This window comes from Sturnira hondurensis, unplaced genomic scaffold (assembly GCF_014824575.4).
Source record: "Sturnira hondurensis isolate 20B ecotype Veracruz unplaced genomic scaffold, ASM1482457v3 Scaffold0025370, whole genome shotgun sequence".
NCBI lineage: Eukaryota > Metazoa > Chordata > Mammalia > Chiroptera > Phyllostomidae > Sturnira > Sturnira hondurensis.
Window position 1 is genome coordinate 13,721,767 of NW_028098001.1, and position 18,573 is coordinate 13,740,339.

General features: G+C 31.7%; 1 protein-coding gene across 1 annotated transcript in view; it reads left to right on the forward strand.

The window, feature by feature from the left end:
• PHIP (PHIP subunit of CUL4-Ring ligase complex) overlaps nucleotides 1–18,573 on the forward strand; it is a 138,341-nt gene that overhangs the window by 58,123 nt on the left and 61,645 nt on the right. The window contains exons 16-19 of the mRNA XM_037039367.1: nucleotides 10,487–10,615; nucleotides 11,762–11,987; nucleotides 16,712–16,849; nucleotides 17,528–17,711. Coding sequence (XP_036895262.1) covers nucleotides 10,487–10,615; nucleotides 11,762–11,987; nucleotides 16,712–16,849; nucleotides 17,528–17,711 — 677 coding nt within the window. The remainder of the gene's footprint in view (nucleotides 1–10,486; nucleotides 10,616–11,761; nucleotides 11,988–16,711; nucleotides 16,850–17,527; nucleotides 17,712–18,573) is intronic.

Here is an 18,573-nt window from a genome sequence, read left to right on the forward strand (position 1 = left end):
GGAAACAGTTGTTTCACAAAACAGTCTTGTGAAATATAATAGTTGGTGAAAATTTTCAGAAATGCGATACCATATAAAAATAGTTTGAAGGAGTAAGCAGCAAATAAAAAGAATTTTTATTAGTAAATGAATTAATTGAGCTATCTATTGATATGCCTTAGTGCACAATAAGTTAAGAAAAAAGATTTGTCAAATTCTTATTTTTCTAAAAATCTAGTGTTAATTATTTGGGGTAAAATTGTCAGTGATGGATGGATTTCCTTAGTGATTATATATGTAAAGAAGATTTTTTAAAAAAGCAAATCCTGAAATTACTGGTCAAGAATTTTTTCACCTTGTGTTTTCTGGTTTGCTTTTTTGGGGGATATCTTACTGAATAAGGAAATTAGTCATTTCTCAATTTCTCTTTATAGTTTCAAAAGAAAACAATTTGTGGTCTGTACATATATTATTGACTTTATTTAGTAATTTTATATTTTCAGATGGCATTGGTATGTTAGTAGTGTTTAGAAGGAAAGTTTTCTCATACTTGAATATTGTTTTTACCTTTAAGTTATAAAGGCGAATTTTTTCTCGTCAGATAAGTTGATCACACTAATACTACACATTATCAGTAGATAGAAAACTTGCAGCACCTGGAGAGAGAAGTGATTTACTCCTAGACCATTACAAATTACTGATATAATCAGTAATAGAAGTCACCTATATACATTACTGTCTTAAAAATTATTTATTGTTTAATAAGTGGTTTGGATAAGGATATTTCTCCTGTTCTTTTGGAATGAGTTGGAAAGCCTTTAAATGGCAGAAGAACAAATACGTGTAATAAGTAGAACTGGAGAGTATCCATAGACTCTTCAAGGGTCTGCAAGAAAAACATAACAAACTAGAAAGGATTAAAAATACATACTACATTTAACAAAACAGAAAGTGAACTACTTTTTATCTCATTAACATGAAGATACTGTTTAATTTGGGGGGTAACTTCTGAAGACTTCCAAAATACTTCTATGTATTACCTCATTTGTGTCTCGTGAAAACCTTATAATCAGAGTACTGCTTTTGCAGATAGAGAAACTACAGAGGTAAGTGCTTCAGCTAGGTTACACAGCTCTTAAATGGGTACTTGGGATTTAAACCTATGTTTTTCTGTTCTCTGTGCTAACTCTAGTTGTGTTTAGTCACTGCACAACTAGTGTCCAACTCTCCCAGTCATTAATGTATACAGTGGGAAAATGTTTTCATAATAATATGAACTCTGTGTAGATATTTTGAGATATAATTTAGCTTGATGATATTTTTTTTATCTAAGTGTCCTAGTTTTTGCTCTTTATTCTGTGTTTTTTTTTTTTTAAATCTGTGGGCAGATGGAAGATAAAGCATCCAGCATTGCTATTAAGAACATAAAAACAATTTGAAGGAGTAGTAGAAGCTTGTGTTCACTATCCACTAATATGAATGTTAAATTTTGGCTGTGATTATAACTATTTGGCTCTCTGCAGCTAATAATTAAGCTTTGGTGTTACTNTATAATTTAGCTTGATGATATTTTTTTATCTAAGTGTCCTAGTTTTTGCTCTTTATTCTGTGTTTTTTTTTTTAAATCTGTGGGCAGATGGAAGATAAAGCATCCAGCATTGCTATTAAGAACATAAAAACAATTTGAAGGAGTAGTAGAAGCTTGTGTTCACTATCCACTAATATGAATGTTAAATTTTGGCTGTGATTATAACTATTTGGCTCTCTGCAGCTAATAATTAAGCTTTGGTGTTACTAAAATACCATTAAAGTTGATCCAGTACAAATTTAGTATTTTGTGTGAGTTTTAAAATCAGACTTATAACATGAATAAGTGAATCCATCATTAAACCTAAGTCCAGAAAATAAGAAATGTAAATTGTGACTTTAGCCCTGACTGGGTAGTTCTCAGTTGGTTAGAGTATTGTCCTAATATGCCAAGGTTGTAGGTTTGATCCCTAGTCAGGGCACACACAAGAATCAACCAGTGAATGCATAAGTGAGTGAAACAACAAATCAGTGTTTTCTCTGTCTCTCTCAAACCAACAAAATAATTTACTAAAAAGAATCATGAATTTTAAAAAAACTGTGCCTTTAAAAGAACAAAAATTTTATGCAAATTCTTCTAAAAATGCAAAATTTTATCAAGTGTATTTGGGAATACTGTTTTAATATCAGGTTTTTAATGATAATTGAATTTCCACTTGAAATTTATACCTCTGTAGAAGATAATGAAATTGTGTAATAAATTATTTTGTATTAATCAAGATTCTATTGTATTTTCTTAACTATTACAGATATTAAAATTGTTTCTTGAAATTTTAGAAATAGTAAAAAACTCTATTATTAAAAAGCCTTTCAAAGGTGAATGGTTAAATTTTTAAATACTTGTGTTTGATATATAATAATTATATTTTAACAAATAAATTTGTTAATTTAGCCTATAAATTTAAAATATTGAGCCATCAATATTGTCATATTACACTGATACTCATCATTCAGATAAATATTTTAATTTCTTTTTTCCTGCAGCCAGCTATGATAACACTTCAAAAAATCTTATACTTTATGTTAGGATCACCAAAATTTATAAACAAAAGGTTTGAGGTTGAGAATTGAGATAAAGATATTTAATTTGTAAGCTTGCATAATTTCCTAATATATTTCATTTCCAAAGTCTTACAAATAGATTTCAACTTGTTAGTGGTATTATTTATTAAAAGTGAGAGAATCATTTTTTTTATGTTCACTGATAGCTTTGTTCTTAATAGAGGATCTGAATAATAAAAGCAGCTGAAGAATGGATGTTAGATTTGTTTTTATATTTGTTTTTTATAAGAGATATATGACAAGTGACATAGGGTATGAAATGGAGTAGACAGTATATATACCTTGCACTCCCTCTTCCTCTTGCCTTATTTTTAAAAATGAAATAATCCTAAAATAAACTTATAAAAGCATTTGTTGGAAAAGCATGATATATAAGGAAGAAACACTGAACCTTTTGCTTTTAATGGACCAAGAAAGAAGCTAAGGAGAATATTGTCAAGAATGTTACGAACATAAGACAAATTTATTCTTTTTTGAAAGGACCTGAATTCTAGGCCTTAAATTTTACTTACCTACATACATTCTTTTAAAATCTATGTAAATTACTCATGTTTCAGCTGAACAGTACTTTATGTAACTTGAATGTTCAATGAAAAACTGGAGTATATTTGGATATTTTTTTGAAGGCAGATAATGTATATTCATATTTTTAGTACTGCCTGGTATAGCTCAGGGGATTGAGTGTGGGCCTAGGAACCAAAGGGTTGCTGGGTCAATTCCTAGTCAGGGTATATCCCTGAGTTGCGGGCCAGGTCCCAAGTTGGGGACACATGAGAGGCAACCACATATTGATGTTTCTCTCCTCTTTCTCTTTCTCTTTGTCTTTCTCTTTCTCATCCCATCTCTCTAAAAATAAATAAAATCTTTTTTAAAGAAAGAATATTTTTAACTCTGGGTGTAGTTATTAGCAAGCTCATGAATTTGTGTTTGGTAGTGGCAGGAGGTAAACATCAGTATAGCTTTGTTTTGATGACAGTTGTTCTAAAGTCTCTCCAGTTATTCACTGAGAGGTAGATAAATTATTCCCAGAAATAACCTGAAAATGTGTGCAAATTCTCTGAACTGAAGTCAAGAGCTTTTGTAATATTTTAATTCCCTGAAAGAGGCAGTAGGCAAGTTTAGAGGTTTATATAACCATAATGTTTGTAAGTTCACAAAGTTGTTTTTAAACTTTTTTTCTCTTAAATTTCAAAGCACAGCTGTTTTAACTGTAAGTTTAAGTGAATATTAAATTCACTTGAAAATATATGGAAAGAGGCTTAAATTTCTTAGTACTAGGCCATTTGATTATTAGATAGTAAGTGGAGTGGGATTTGTAGATTCCACGTTAGTAGTTTTTCTCATGTATCTGGTGCTTTTGCTTTATCTTTCCTCCCCTCTTTATTTCTCTATATCTGTTGTTCTAGCTGTGTTTGTTTATGAGTTTCTCTCTCATGTTGATTTCTGTCATGTTGTTCAAAACTTTTCTGGTTGCTTCTTGTCTGGTTCTGATTTTAACTGAAGAGTCGGTATATCTTTTGCTAGAAAGCTACTTTATTGAATTTGATTTTTGCTTTGTTTTTGTTGTTTTATGGGTAAGTTCCAAATAACAGTTTTATTTATTTAATTAATTTTTTTCTTATTTTTATAATTGTTAACCTTTCTTTTACTTGAGAGTAAAAAAAAATAAATGTTCCAGTGTCCACTAATCCAGATCAATAAATTCTCCTTGCAACGTTCCAAACAATCAGAGGCTGCCAATCCACCACTCAGAATTTTTGCACATGTATACTTCTGACATTACCATGTTCTCAGTGTGACCTCTATTTAGTTTTGGACAATTACAGCTGTGTGCATCTGGGAAAGGGAGAACGAAAAGCTTTAAATCGGTATATCTCATATCATGTTCCCTTGTAAATCCAGATTTCAAGATCTCTCTCTCTCCCTCTTTTTCTTTCCTTTCTTCTTTCCTATCAATCTCATTACCTATCTGTCATCACCTAACAAGATGTCATATCAACACTCTCTGTGTTAAAAGGATTCTTTGGTGCTTCCAGTCTTTGTTTCAACCTTTCTGGGTAAGGTATTAACCTTCAGTCTTTTGATTATAAACTTTAGTTATTGCTACTGTCTTTCAGGTTTCTGGGGTGCTTTAGATTCTGTCATTCTCTTTCTCATCTATATCTTGATATCAAAGACATACCTTAAAATTTGTTGCCATGAATGCGAGTTTCTCTCTCTAGCTTGTTATGCTCTATTTGGGGAATTATGTTTATGTTGTAATTCTTTGACATGCTCTATGAATCTATATTACAAAGGTATTAAAGATTTAATAGTTATAAGGGAAAGTACTTAAATTATTTATATTATAAACACAGGTGAAGACAGTTTGATTAGCAAGTATTTGAATACTATTTTGTTCATGAGCACAAAATATGGGGACCATATAGGAGACTAAGATGTAGTACTTGTTTTTAGCCAACATACAGTTAAATTGGGGAGATGAAATATACCTTAAAAAGAAGTATTGATAGTTTCAAATGGTAGTGTGCATATAAGAAAAGGTAGTTGCTATATCTAAAGATGTAGAGATCACTTAGGATGATCAGAGGTTTTGCTGAGGAGGAAGAATTGAAATTATGCCTTGAAAGGTAAATCATAATTGAATCAGTAAAAAAGGTAATTTTGTAAATAAGTGGAATACTATGAGTAACCAAGTAAGAAATATTAAGATATGTTCATAGAGCAGTTTACAAAAATTGTCTGGAACAGATTTTGAAAAATGGCTGATAAAATGAAAAGCATGAAGTTGAAGTGGATTATTTATGGCCTTATGTTAATTTGTGAACATAAAGACTAGTTAATACAGTGGTGATTTTTGTTAAAATAGATTTATATTCCATAAACTTAAAGGAAAAATATTTTGAATGCTCGTAGTAGTAGTATTTCAGATACGAAATTAGATAAGGGGGGAACTACTTTTATTACTGAAATCATAATGCAAAATTAAAGGGGTAGGGAGTGGGAAGTTTGTGGAAGAAATAAATAAAACTGTGTATATATATATATATATACACACACATAGTTTTATATGTATATATATACATAGTTTTATATGTATATGTGTGTGTGTATATATATATATATATATATATATATATATATTTGGTATTTTGTGACTGGTAGAAAGATTGTGGCTGGAGCATGACAGATTTAGTACATTTGTTGAGAGTGTTGAGCCTAGGTGATTTTGTTAACATTGATATTAAAGGAAATAAAGAAGATGTGAAGAAAAAGTGATTTTTTTTAGTTTATTTTTATATGCTTACTGCGATATAGTATTGGACTGTGTAGAACTTTCCAGCATGCACTTGGAGATAGAATACATAGAGAAGCTAGTAGTAAAGAGAACTAGATGTTAAAAGTCTTTCATGTAGAATGTTTAGTTCTTCGTGGTAAAGAGACGGCAGTGTACAGGGCTTAAAACTAAACTTTTAAAAGTAGTCTTGTTATTTAGCTGGGTGGTGGAGATTATAGTCTCTAATGAGTATGTATGACACCATGTCAAGAGAGACCAAAGGAAGAGAATAGATTTCAGGGAAGACTTTATTATTAGTATTACTTCCCTCCGAAAAATCAGAATATGGTAAACAAAATGCTGTTAAATTTCAAAATGAGTTTTTTTTGATAATGTATTTTTTATGAAAATTAGAGCTGACTCTTTAAAATCACTTTTATATATCTACTCGTTTTATCAAGCCAGTTACAGCAGTTTTCTTTTTATGTAAACTTATCTTGGCACCACTTATTTTAAGTAGCTGTCTTTAATTCATATGTAATCATGTTACCATAAAAAATTTTCAATATTAAAGGAAACATTCAGCAATGATCTTTGATGACACCTAGACTATTACAGTGTGGATAGCTTCCATTAAGATATATTTGTTTACACTGTAACTATTGTAACAAATAGAAAGTTGCCAAAGCATGTTTTAATCATACATATGATATTGACTGTTTTCAGTATCTAGTGTACATTCTCAGTTTAACTTAATTTTCCCCCAGGTTGATTGACTTTAAAGGTTCTTTATAAGGAAAGACTTCCTGAGTCTATCACATAAAATTATTGGGGTATTTTAAATGACTCATAATTTTAAATTGTGGAGTACTTTCTAGGTAAGATGCTCCCTTCTAATCAATGGTATAGTAAAAGTGTGAATGAGACCAAACAAACTGACACTGATCATAGACTTCAGATAATTTCCATAACAGGATGATTCTGCTTAAGATAGTTCATTTTTCACCCTCCTGATTTATGTTGTTTTCCTTTAGGAGTACATACTTCTCATATTCAGTGGTATGTGTGCGTCTCATGATCGATATAATTTAGACCCTGTAATTTAGTCTTTATTTTAGAATTGTCCACTTCTTCCAAAAAACCTTCCCAAATATTAGATAGAAGGATTTTAGAACTAGATAGAACTCTAAAGATCATTTAAATTATCACTATCGTTTCGCAGACTAGGTGATTTGCTCATTAATAGAGGAAAGATATCTTGGGTCTTGGGCCTCATTCCTCTGTTTTTTTTATGTAGTCATCTTTCCACTTCACAAAAATGATTTTAGAAATTGTAGATTGTATTCTGGCTTGAAAAGGTACTAATATTCTTCATTAAATATGACACTTCTATCATCATCATTTCTTGCAGATATTTCCAGCATTCTTTAGTCAGTATGAGAATTTTTTTACAAAGGAGTCAATTATTTTAACTTGCCTGTTCCTTTCATCTTTTGCTTTAAAAAATAAAACAGAAAACTTCTTTTTCATAATTAATGATGTACTTTTACATTTACTTTTAGCTCCTACTCTTAAAATTTTTGCACTATTTAGTAAATATTATTTCTTGGATTTTATCAGCTTTTATTGTGTTTTAATGTGTTCAATTTTTATTATGTGGTGGTTATTAATATTTCTCTAATGTTTAGCAAGCATAATTTTGTTAGGATTGATTCATCTAAAATTATATTGACTTATTCTCTTGTTAAGCAGTGCATTTAATTTCATAATAGGCCTAACTTTAATATGGATAGAGAGGATTTTTTTCCCTTTTGGTTTTTAAATATAAGCTTTACTACTTTTTAGTTATACATACATATTAAAATAATTGCTTTAATTTTTTTTCTGTGAGAGCTCTTATAAATACTTTGACCACTGTTTAAGAAAACAAAATTCTTTTCAGAGAGAAATATTTAACCTTTTCTTTGGTTTGCTTTAGCATAGCATAAATAATAAAAACAGGGTATACTTAGTATATAAGGAAAAATATTTTCTTGTTTTGTATCAACTGAAAATCCTTGCCTGCGTTTTGTTATGGGTGTTGGTTATCTGAGGAGTCATTACCAAAGATAAATTTGGCATTTTAATTAACAAAGCCATGGCACTTTTTCTGATTGGTTTCTGTGTAATGCACATACTTTCAGTGTCTTCTTTAATGAATAAGATTAAGCCAAATACATTATAATGTATTTTCTATTTTCTGATTTTACTGAAATACACTTTCATTTTTTCCATGTAAAATTCACTTTGAAGTTATGCAGATGACTTGCACAAAGAAAGTTTGTACCATCTTGACATATTCACAATGGCATGTGTTATATAGGGAACATAGTGATCTTTGATAGGATTGCTGTTTTTTCTTTGATTTTTTTTTAGAGCTTTATAAGTTTCATGTCTCCCAAGGAACTTTTTTTTTTAGAGATCTGTGAACTGTAAATGTGGCAACATTGGTAGATAGCATGATTGTAGGGTCGATTAATCCTCACACTGTGCCTCCTCCACAACGCCCCCCAAAAGTAAAGCAAGATTGTCTGAACATATGTGAAGGATACCATACTTACAAATGTCTGTCAGATACTCTTTAGCATTGCTGAGTAAGACTTCTTTCAAATTTCTTCTGAGTTCTGCATCCTTAGAATAATAAATTTAGACTCAAAATAATATTAGTTCTAGAAGCATTTATTACATTAGAATATTTGTAAAGTAGTTGTGTTTTTTGTTTTCTCTTCTATGAAAGTTAGTAAACCAAGATAAATAAGACATCCAACAATACATGGTCAGTGCAGTTTAGATTCTTTATCTTGGATTTTTTATGTTAAATTTTATTTAGAGGTAAACTTTGTTGATCTGGTTTCTTATAACAGTTCATTTAACTTTTTATTTGCCTAGAAAACAGAAAAATAGAGGCTTAAATTCTGACATTTCTACTTACAATTTCTACAGTCTTTCAATTTTGGCAAAAATAGTATGTTAGTTATATAGCTATTAGTGCCTGCATGTTAATATGGAGAAATAGATACATATTCTTTCTTGTCTTTGAATAGTTTAAGGGACTTGGAGTTTCTTTCCTCTGGTGTCTTGTTCTCCAACTTTTGTCACAGGCAAGAAATGATCCTGTTTCACTTAGGATTCATTTTATTCCTTTTTTGGTAAATCTTCAAGCATGGTAGACATTAGATAAATTCACAACATTTCTTTTATAGGAAAGTTACTTCTTTTTCATTATTATCTCTGTCCAAAACAGCATTAATAAACACCAATGGGTTCATTTCTTCTTTCCAGCAAACTAAAGGAAAAACTGGTGTGTTTTTTTTTTGTTTGTTGGTTGTTTTTCTTGTTTGATTGTTTGTTTGTTTTCTTTTTTGAGGAAATCTTATTTGTGCTACTCTAAATGTATTAGGGAGAGCCCTTCTTTTTAAAAGTGATGTTTCCTCTATTTGCCAAAATGTAACTTTCCTTGAGAAATCAGCTTTTCTTTTTCTAAATTTTAATTTCACTTCTGTATTTGGTGAATTGCATGTTCATCCCTATGCCATATTTTTAACACTAAAAAAAGAAAATTACCACGTCTCTCTTTTCCAAGCATTTCCTGGGATATTGGGATATTACTAATAAAATTCAGTTTGTTCTAGATCAGTGGATACCGGAACAGAGAGGAGGTATTTCTTACCTGATAATGTGTGTGTGTGTTCCGATTCTGCTAATCCAGAAAATCCAATCGCATTTGTTGAAAATCATCCTTAGTTGTTATTTGTTAGGGAGTCAACTCCCTATTTTAATTTCTTTCTGAAATTCAGTCCCTAGATGTGCTTTAGATAGGGTAGAATTTTTACCTCTTTCAGAACACTGCTAAAGAAGTTTTCAACTGGAACATAGTCTGAAGAAGCACTGAGAGCAAAAAAATTCAGAGTGGTGATTGGCCACCTCTGTTTGATTGACAGGTTGCAGGGAGAAACCCATTCGTTCTGGATTAATGGAACTGGAAAACAGAAAACAATTATCAGGTAAAAAAAACCTTTTCTTTAACCTTTGAAATTCGCCATTTAAAATATGAGTCAGACCATCAAGGGACCTTATTACCAAAAGGAAAAAAAAAAACAGTGTCTTGTAAGCAGTGATCTCTGGCTACTACTTCCAAGAGTTACCAAAAAAAAAAAAAATGCTATTGTTACTACACATTGTCAGCCTTTGCTGAAAGAGCTTTGTTAAATGCAGATAAGATGGAATGTAAGGCACAATTGCATTCTTAAGTCTTGGTCAAAAACGAGAAGCAGAATTCTATGGGTGGGGGAGATTGGTAGTATTTTATTTCCTGAATTGTATCTGGTCTGTGGATAAGTAGAACAATTTATTTTTCAAAACTATTAATCTGGCACTTTTCATAAATATTCACAAACTTTGTGACTGCACTGTGTTTGTTATACTTCTTCACTTCATTAGGATGTATACTTATATATCATCATAAAATTCTAGTAACAGTAGTGACCAGTCCTTTTTATTTTTTAATGGCAATGTTTTGATTGCTGGTTAAATACATTTCAGATTGAAGGCCAAGGACATGGTGCAGTGTTTGACTGCAAATGCTCTCCTGATGGTCAGCATTTTGCATGCACAGACTCTCATGGACATCTTTTAATTTTTGGCTTTGGCTCCAGTAGCAAATATGACAAGGTAGGGAGTGATGACTATATTATCTTCTCCTTATTTTGTTTAATCCCATTATGTTTAATGATTGCATTTTGGGGTGGAATCTGGGTGGGAATCATTTATGCTTCCAGTGTATTTGAAGAATATATCAACATATAGAAGAATCATATTTTAAATAGTCTGAGGACATACGTTTTGGAGAAGAGGGTGAAGACAACTGTTTTTGGATTTCTTTTCTATAATAGACATTAGTCATAATTAGATCTTATTTAAATAAGTATAAATATAATCTGTGTATTTCAGAAGGAATAACTTTATACTTAATTAGTCAGCTAGAGCAATATAGGCTGCAGTTCTTAAAGTTTGAGCAGATAAGCTGGGTATGGCTATATTCATAAAGGGACTATTTGAAATGATGTAAAATATTTATATGGGTGATAACCATTTATCTGGCTACAAATCTGGCTTTTATGTGGCTCTCAAAAATGTATGGCGTACTGATGTAGCTAATGATTTTAAATATTAAATACTAAGATTAGTGATGAAAATATTTAAATTGCTATTTGCAGTAGAGTGATAGATTATTATAAAAATTTCATAGCTCATGGTTTAGTTTAAGAAATTCCAAGTTAACCAATAAAATTTGAAATTACAGATATATCAGGCATGAGTTCTCCTTAATAATTTTATATTTTACAATTTTAGAAAAATGTTTATTAACTCTTGGAAAATTGAATTGTTAAATTTTTATAGTAACAGCGTATAAACCATTTTTACTGTAAACTGAAGGATTTTCTTAAATTATGTAAGTGACGTCATTAAAAAGTGTACTTCAAATAGTTTAATTAATGATTTCCCTTTGCAAAAATGTAAAAAAAATTGCCACATTTAGTAATTAAAAAGTAAGTAAAGCATGGCAGCTCTGTAAAATTAATAGTGCCGCTGGAAAATTTATACCTAGAAATGATTTTATTGTGAAATTTGAAATTATATAACTGATTTTGTATGTAAACGATCTCTTTCTTGTTCAAGATAAAATTCAGAGTAGCTTCTTTTCTGATCATAAAAGAATATTGTTGCTTAATATATTTAAAATATTTGCTTTCTGTTAGAAGTTTATAATGATAAATTTTTATATTTTCAATCTTTTATGGTTCTTTCTTTTTATAGATAGCAGATCAGATGTTCTTTCATAGTGATTATCGGCCCCTTATTCGAGATGCCAACAATTTTGTGTTAGATGAACAGACTCAGCAAGCACCTCATCTCATGCCTCCCCCTTTTTTGGTTGATGTTGATGGTAACCCTCATCCATCAAGATACCAGAGATTAGTTCCTGGTCGTGAAAATTGCAGGGAAGAGCAGCTCATCCCACAGATGGGAGTAACTTCCTCAGGTAAATGCTCATTTTCATGGTCAACCACATTTTTCTTCTGGTGAAATTTTATAAGATTGTTAATTGGGTGACACTGTTCTTAATTGTTTTGACCAAATGAGAAGTAGCATTTCTAACTTCTCTGAAGTTTATTTTTTATTTTTGTTTATAGTTCCAATTATTTCTCCCTTTGCTTCCCTCTACCCAGCCCACCCCCACACTACCATAGTCAATCCCCAACCCATTGTCCATGTCCACGGGTCTTTCATATATATGTTCCTTGACTGAATCCTTCACCTTCTTTCCAACAGTCACCTCTCCCTCCTTCCCTCTTACTGCTATCAGTTTATTCTTTTGAAGTTTTTTAAATAATACTTAAGTATTAGAAGATAATTAAGAACTTTGATGATTGAAAGCAGTAATTTTGTCTATATCCATTTATAACCTCTGGAGACTAAAAGGATAAGTTCCTGTATTTGATATGAAGTGAATCAACTTAGATGTTTATTCAGCAACATATGTTGAGAATATCCTCTGTCCCTGACACCTGCTAAACTATGTTATTCAGTAGTAAATTAAACAGACATACTCCTTGGTGTTATGGATTAGTTAGATTAATAAACACAATTATAACCAGATGTGGTTTAAAATTGTGATATTAAGAGGATAATAGTGCTATATGAAAGAGAAAGTAAGACTAGATAGCCTATTCACACCGAAGATTGTTTAAAAAGTGATCAACTTTTAAAAGCTTCTATGTAAGATAGGGATGAAAAGAGTTGAGAGCTGTTAGTGAAGTAAAGGAGAGTGAATCAGCTTTCTGATTATGGACACTTTTTTACTCATTGAATATTAATTTTCTCTTATATAACATTATGTGATTAGTACATGTATTTTCCCCTTTCTTTGTACCTTCATTAGTGTACTTTATTCCATAATGTATTTTGTAACAACTTTTCCTAGCTTACTCTAAAGGTCCAGTCTCATCAAATCTTCTATATTCTCACACCTCATAATAATTGCTACCTTCTCTACTCTGATGTCAATGCTTTCTTACATCTCATAACACTTAAACACTTGCTATTCATTCAACAGGATTAAACATATTTACATGCCTAGCTTTGTGCTAGATTTAGAATTAGAATATTAAGATAGGTAAGTCAATCCATGCTTGAGGAACTATCTACTAGGTTTTCATTCTACATTGGGCTGAGCACTAAGACACATACCTATTATTTGATGAAATGAAAGAGGATAGAAGCTCCTTTATTCAGGGATACTTTGGAAAGATTTCACAGATGAAGTGTCATGGAGATGCCAGTTTAGTTGGTGCTTGAAGGGTGAGTTAGTGTTTATCATGTGTGTCCTTGAAGTGGAAGTATTGTGGTCAAAGGCTCTGAAACAGAAAAGTGTTTACCTATTAGAAGAGTAAGAGTCAAGTAGTCCCATAGGACTGGTACAGATGAGAGTTGATGATGAAAAAGTAGAGTGGGTTAAAACACACTAAGTTTCTCCCTACCTTAAAGTTTTTGTGTTGACTCGTAGCCTTCTATCTGGAGTGTTCTTTTTCTAGCTCCTCATATGGATTACTAATTCTTTTTCTTCCTCTTTAAAAAAATTTTTTAATTGTTCAATTACAGTTGTCCCCATCTTTTCCCCATTACTCTCCCCCACCCTACTCCTCCTCACATTCAGTCCAACCCCTTATTGTCTTTGCCCATGTGTCCTTTATACATGTTCCTTGACTTGACCCTACCTCTTCCTTCTCCCGTTATCTCTCTCCCCTCACCACTCTGGTCATTGTTAGTTTGTTCTTTCTTTTCATGTCTCTGGTTGTATTTTGCTCACTTGTTTGTTTTGTTAATTAGGTTTCACTTATAGGTGAGGTATGATATTTGTTTTTTACCTCCTGGCTTATTCACTTATGTGAATAAGCTCTCCAGTTCCATCCATGCTGTCACAAATGGTACGAGGTCCTTCTTTCTTTCTGCTGCCTAGAATTCCATTGTGTAAAATGTACCATAGTTTTTGTATCCACTAATTTACTGATGGGCGCTTAGACAGTTTCCAGCACTTGGCTATTGTAAATTGTGTTGCTGTGAACATAGGGATGCATAGGTTCTTTTGAATTGGTGTTTCAGGACTCTTAAGGTATAATCCCAGCAGTGAAACTGCTGGGTCAGAAGGCAGTTCCATTTTTAGTTTTCTGAGGAAAATCCATACTGTTTTCCACAGTGGCTACACCAGTCTGCATTCCCACCAACAGTGCACTAGGGTTCCCTTTTCTCCACATCCTTGCTAGCACCTTTTTGTTGATTTATCATGGCCATTCTGACTGGTATGAAGTGGTACTTTGTTGTGGTTTTAATTTGCATCCCTCTGACGGCTAGTGATGCTAAGCATCCTTTTATGTGTCTGGCCCTATGTATGTCCTCCTTAGAGAAGTAGAGTCTATTCAGGTCCTTTGCCCATTTATTAATTGGATTGTTTGCCTTCCTGGTGTGGAGTCATGTGAGTTCTTTATGTATTTTGGAGATCAAACCCTTGTCTGAGGTAACATTGGCAAATATAACATTGGCAGGTATATTTTCCTCTGTGGTTGGTTGCCTTTTCATTTTAGCTGTGCAGTAGCTTTTTAATTTGATGTAGTCTCACTTGTTTATTCTTTCTTTATATCCCTTGCTGTAGGGGACATATTGGTGAAAATATTGCTGCATGGGGATATCTTAACTTTTCCTACCTATGTTTTTTTCTAGGACTTTTATAGTGTCAAACTTATATTTAAGTCTTTTATCCCTATTGAGTTTATTTTTGTGTATGGTGTTAGTTGGTGGTCGGGTTTCATTTATTTGCATGTAGCTGTCCAGATCTCTCAACACCATTTGTTGAGGAGGCTATATTTACTCCATTTTATTCTCTTGCTCTCTTTGTCAAATATAAATTTGCCATGGAGACATGGGTTTATTTCTGGGCTTTCTATTCTGCTCCATTGATCTATGTATCTTCTTATGCCAGTACCAGACATTTGATTATCATGGCCTTATAATATCACTTGATATCAGGTATTGTGATCCTTCTTATTCTTTTTCTGAGAATTGCTGCAGCTATTTGGAGTCATTTATGGTTCCATATAAATTTTTGAAATGTTTGTTCTATATCTGTGAAATATGCCATTGGTATTTTAATAGGGATTGCGTTGATCCAATAGATTGTTATGAGTAGTATGGACATTTTGATGATGTTAATTATTTCCATGAACACAGTATATGCTTCCATTTGTTTGCATCTTCCTTAATTTCTTTCTTCAGTATTCTGTAGTTTTCTGAGTACAGGTGTTTTACCTTCTTGGTTAAGTTTATTTCTAGGTACTTTACTTTTCTTGTTGCTATGGCAAATGAGATTTTTTTTCCTGATTTCTGTTCTGACATTTTATTATCGGTATACAAAAATGCCTTCAGTTTCCAAATATTGACTTTGTATCCCGTTGTTTTGCCAAATTCACTTATTAGATCAAGTAGTTTTTTGGTGGAATCTATAGAATTTTCCATGTACACCATCATGTCATTTGCAAACAGTGACAGTTTTATTTCCTCCTTTCCAATTTGGATGCCCTTTATTTCATTTTCTTGTGTGATTTCTGTGGCTGGAACTTTCAGTACTATGTTGAATAAAAGAGGTGAAAGTGGACACCTTGTCTTGTTCCTGATCTTAGTAGTAAAGCTTTTATTTTTTGCCTTTTGAATTTCATGTTGGATGTATGTTTCTATTATATGGGCTTTATTCTGTTGAGGTTTTCTCCCTCTACTCCTATTTTGCTAAGTGTTTTATCATAAATGGGTGCTGTACCTAATCAAATGCTTTTTCTGTGTCAATTGATAAGAGCATGTGATTTTTATCTTTTTGTTTAAGTGATATATTACATTTATTGATTTGTGAATATTGTACCATCCTTGCATCTCAGGGATGAATCAGGGATTAATCCCACTTGATCATGGTGTATGATCTTTTTAATATCTTTCTGGATGTGGTTTGCCAATACTTTGTTGAGGGTTTTATCTTTTTCTTTGTTAGTGCAAATGCTGCCTTCTCAAAGAGGGTTCCTTTGACCTTTGTGACTCATCATAGGTAGTTTCCATCTCTGTTTCTTTCTGGTTTTCTTTCTCATCACCATCTTTAACATTTTTTACACTTTGTATTTGTGTATTGATTTATTGTTTAATTTCCATATTAGATTGCTTTATGAAGGTCAAGAACCTTACTCACTCCTGGATCCTCATTTCTTTGGCATAGTTCTTAGCACATAGTATATACTAGTAGACATCCAAGAGTTTGTTGGATAAATTAAGCAGTAAAGATTTTTGTGAAATTGGGTAGTCAGGTTTGCCTTTAAAAAAAAAGTTATGATCTAAAATGAAATCCTACTCTTACTGACTTTAAGTAGTTATTTTGGTATTCATATGTGCTAGCTGGAGTTCATTATATTTACCTAATTGAGTTTTTTAAATGATTTCACAAGTGCCTGAATCATGATAAACACTCAGGTATAATCATTATTTTTTTTTTTTATAAATTAAGATTTAGGGGGACATGTTTCCATTTACTTCCATCATTTACCATTGATAATTTTAGGTTTTTTAATGCAAGCAAAATTTACATTTATTTTTGGACTCAAAGTGAGGTAAAGGAGTGAAATGGTTTGAATAGTTGACTAAAGTATCCTTAGCATTTTGTGTGTTATTACATAGGACTGAACCAAGTTTTAAGTCAGCAAGCAAATCAAGACATCAGCCCACTGGACAGCATGATTCAAAGACTACAACTGGAGCAAGACCTGAGACGTTCTGGTGAAGCAAGTATCAATAATACCAGCCGTTTAAGTAGAGGTAAGATGTGATTTTTTCAGGTGGACCATTAAAAAAGCTGAATCAGTCTAAACCTTCAACAGTAGAGAAGAGTTTCAACAAAGTATTTACATCTGTTAAATGCAGTATTAGACAGCCAAAATGCCTGTGTTTTGAAGAATATTTAATGACCTAAGAAAATGTTTATAGTATAAGGTTTTAAACTGTAGATACTGAGTTTTTAATATATATATTCTTCCAAATTTCCTGTAAGTAGAACTAAAAAAAATTTTTAAGTAAATTTATTTAATAATTTATGGAATGTATTCAAAGCCGCATTCTCAGATATCTAATCACCTTTGTTGTATATTATTAAACTTAAAGAAAAAATGTTAAAGAAAATTTGTGGACGTAAACGTCCTTGTGTTTATTATCTGTTTCTGCTTTTTATATAGTTTCCCCCAAAGTACATGGTAAGCATTTTTTTAAGTAATTGTTTTACAACTTCCCACTTTAACAGTCAATAATTATTCATTAACATGCCTAGTCTACTGAATAAATATGTTTTTTATTAAGCTTTTCCCTGGGTTAGCTTCTGATTTGACCATTTATTATTTGCCAAAAGATGAAATTTCACATTGAGGATTGTATAGATTTTTTTTCTTTTGTAAGATAATGGAGAAGTATCTCTAAATAGAACTTACTACATTTTTCATTTAGGTTCTCTAAGCTCTGCCTCAGAGGTTCATTCACCACCAAATATAGGGCTAAGGCGTAGTGGACAAATTGAAGGGGTACGACAAATGCACAGCAATGCACCAAGGAGTGAAATAGCCACAGAGCGGGATCTTGTAGCGTGGAGTCGGAGAGTGGTAGTACCTGAACTTTCAGCTGGTGTAGCAAGGTAAGTGGAGTTGTGAATTTTTATATTCCATAGTAGTTGTTTGTGTTCATTTACAATTATAGTCTTCAAAGTACCTATTCAGCTCTGTAATTTATTTTAAATTTATCTGAAAAGCTAGTATTTTAAACTGTTCATGACTGGAGAAAAATTAAATTTCAATGTATGTTTTTTTCTAGAATGATTCACATAAAGGATATGAGAGGAGGATGTGTTAAGGGGAATAAGGGGAAATAAAAAATGTGGATTGACCAAATTTTTTGAGGAAATTTATTGAGTAGTATATTTCAATCTTAATTTGTCTTATTTAACTGTAGCTTAAAACACTTTGTAAGTTTGTTGTAATTAAATTTTTATGGATTTTATTCATCATTCAGAGCTGTAGTAAAAATTATATTGGTAATACTAAAGTATGTAAATATTTAATATAATAAAATTATTTTTATGTTTATATACTTGTATAAATTTAAAAGGATTAATTTGATATTATCTTATTCTTGAGGTTCATGCTATTAGGGAACTTTATATCTGGTATTTTGGATTCTTCAGTAGTGAAATATTCATCAATGTGGTCCATCTAAACCTAGTCATCACTCACTACATACAATAACTAAAAAAAAAATTAAGATCAAAATGTGAATTTGATATTAGGATTTTTCTGTTTTTTAAACTCAAAACATAATAGTATTTAGCCCTGGCTGGTATAGGTCAGTGGATTCAGCATGGGCCTGCTAACCAAAGGATCTGGGTTCAATTCCCAGTCAGGGCACATGCCTGGGACGCAGGCCAGTTCCCAGCAGGGGACACATGAGAGGCAACCATACATCAATATTTCTCTCCCTCTCTCTTTCCCTTCCCTCTAAAG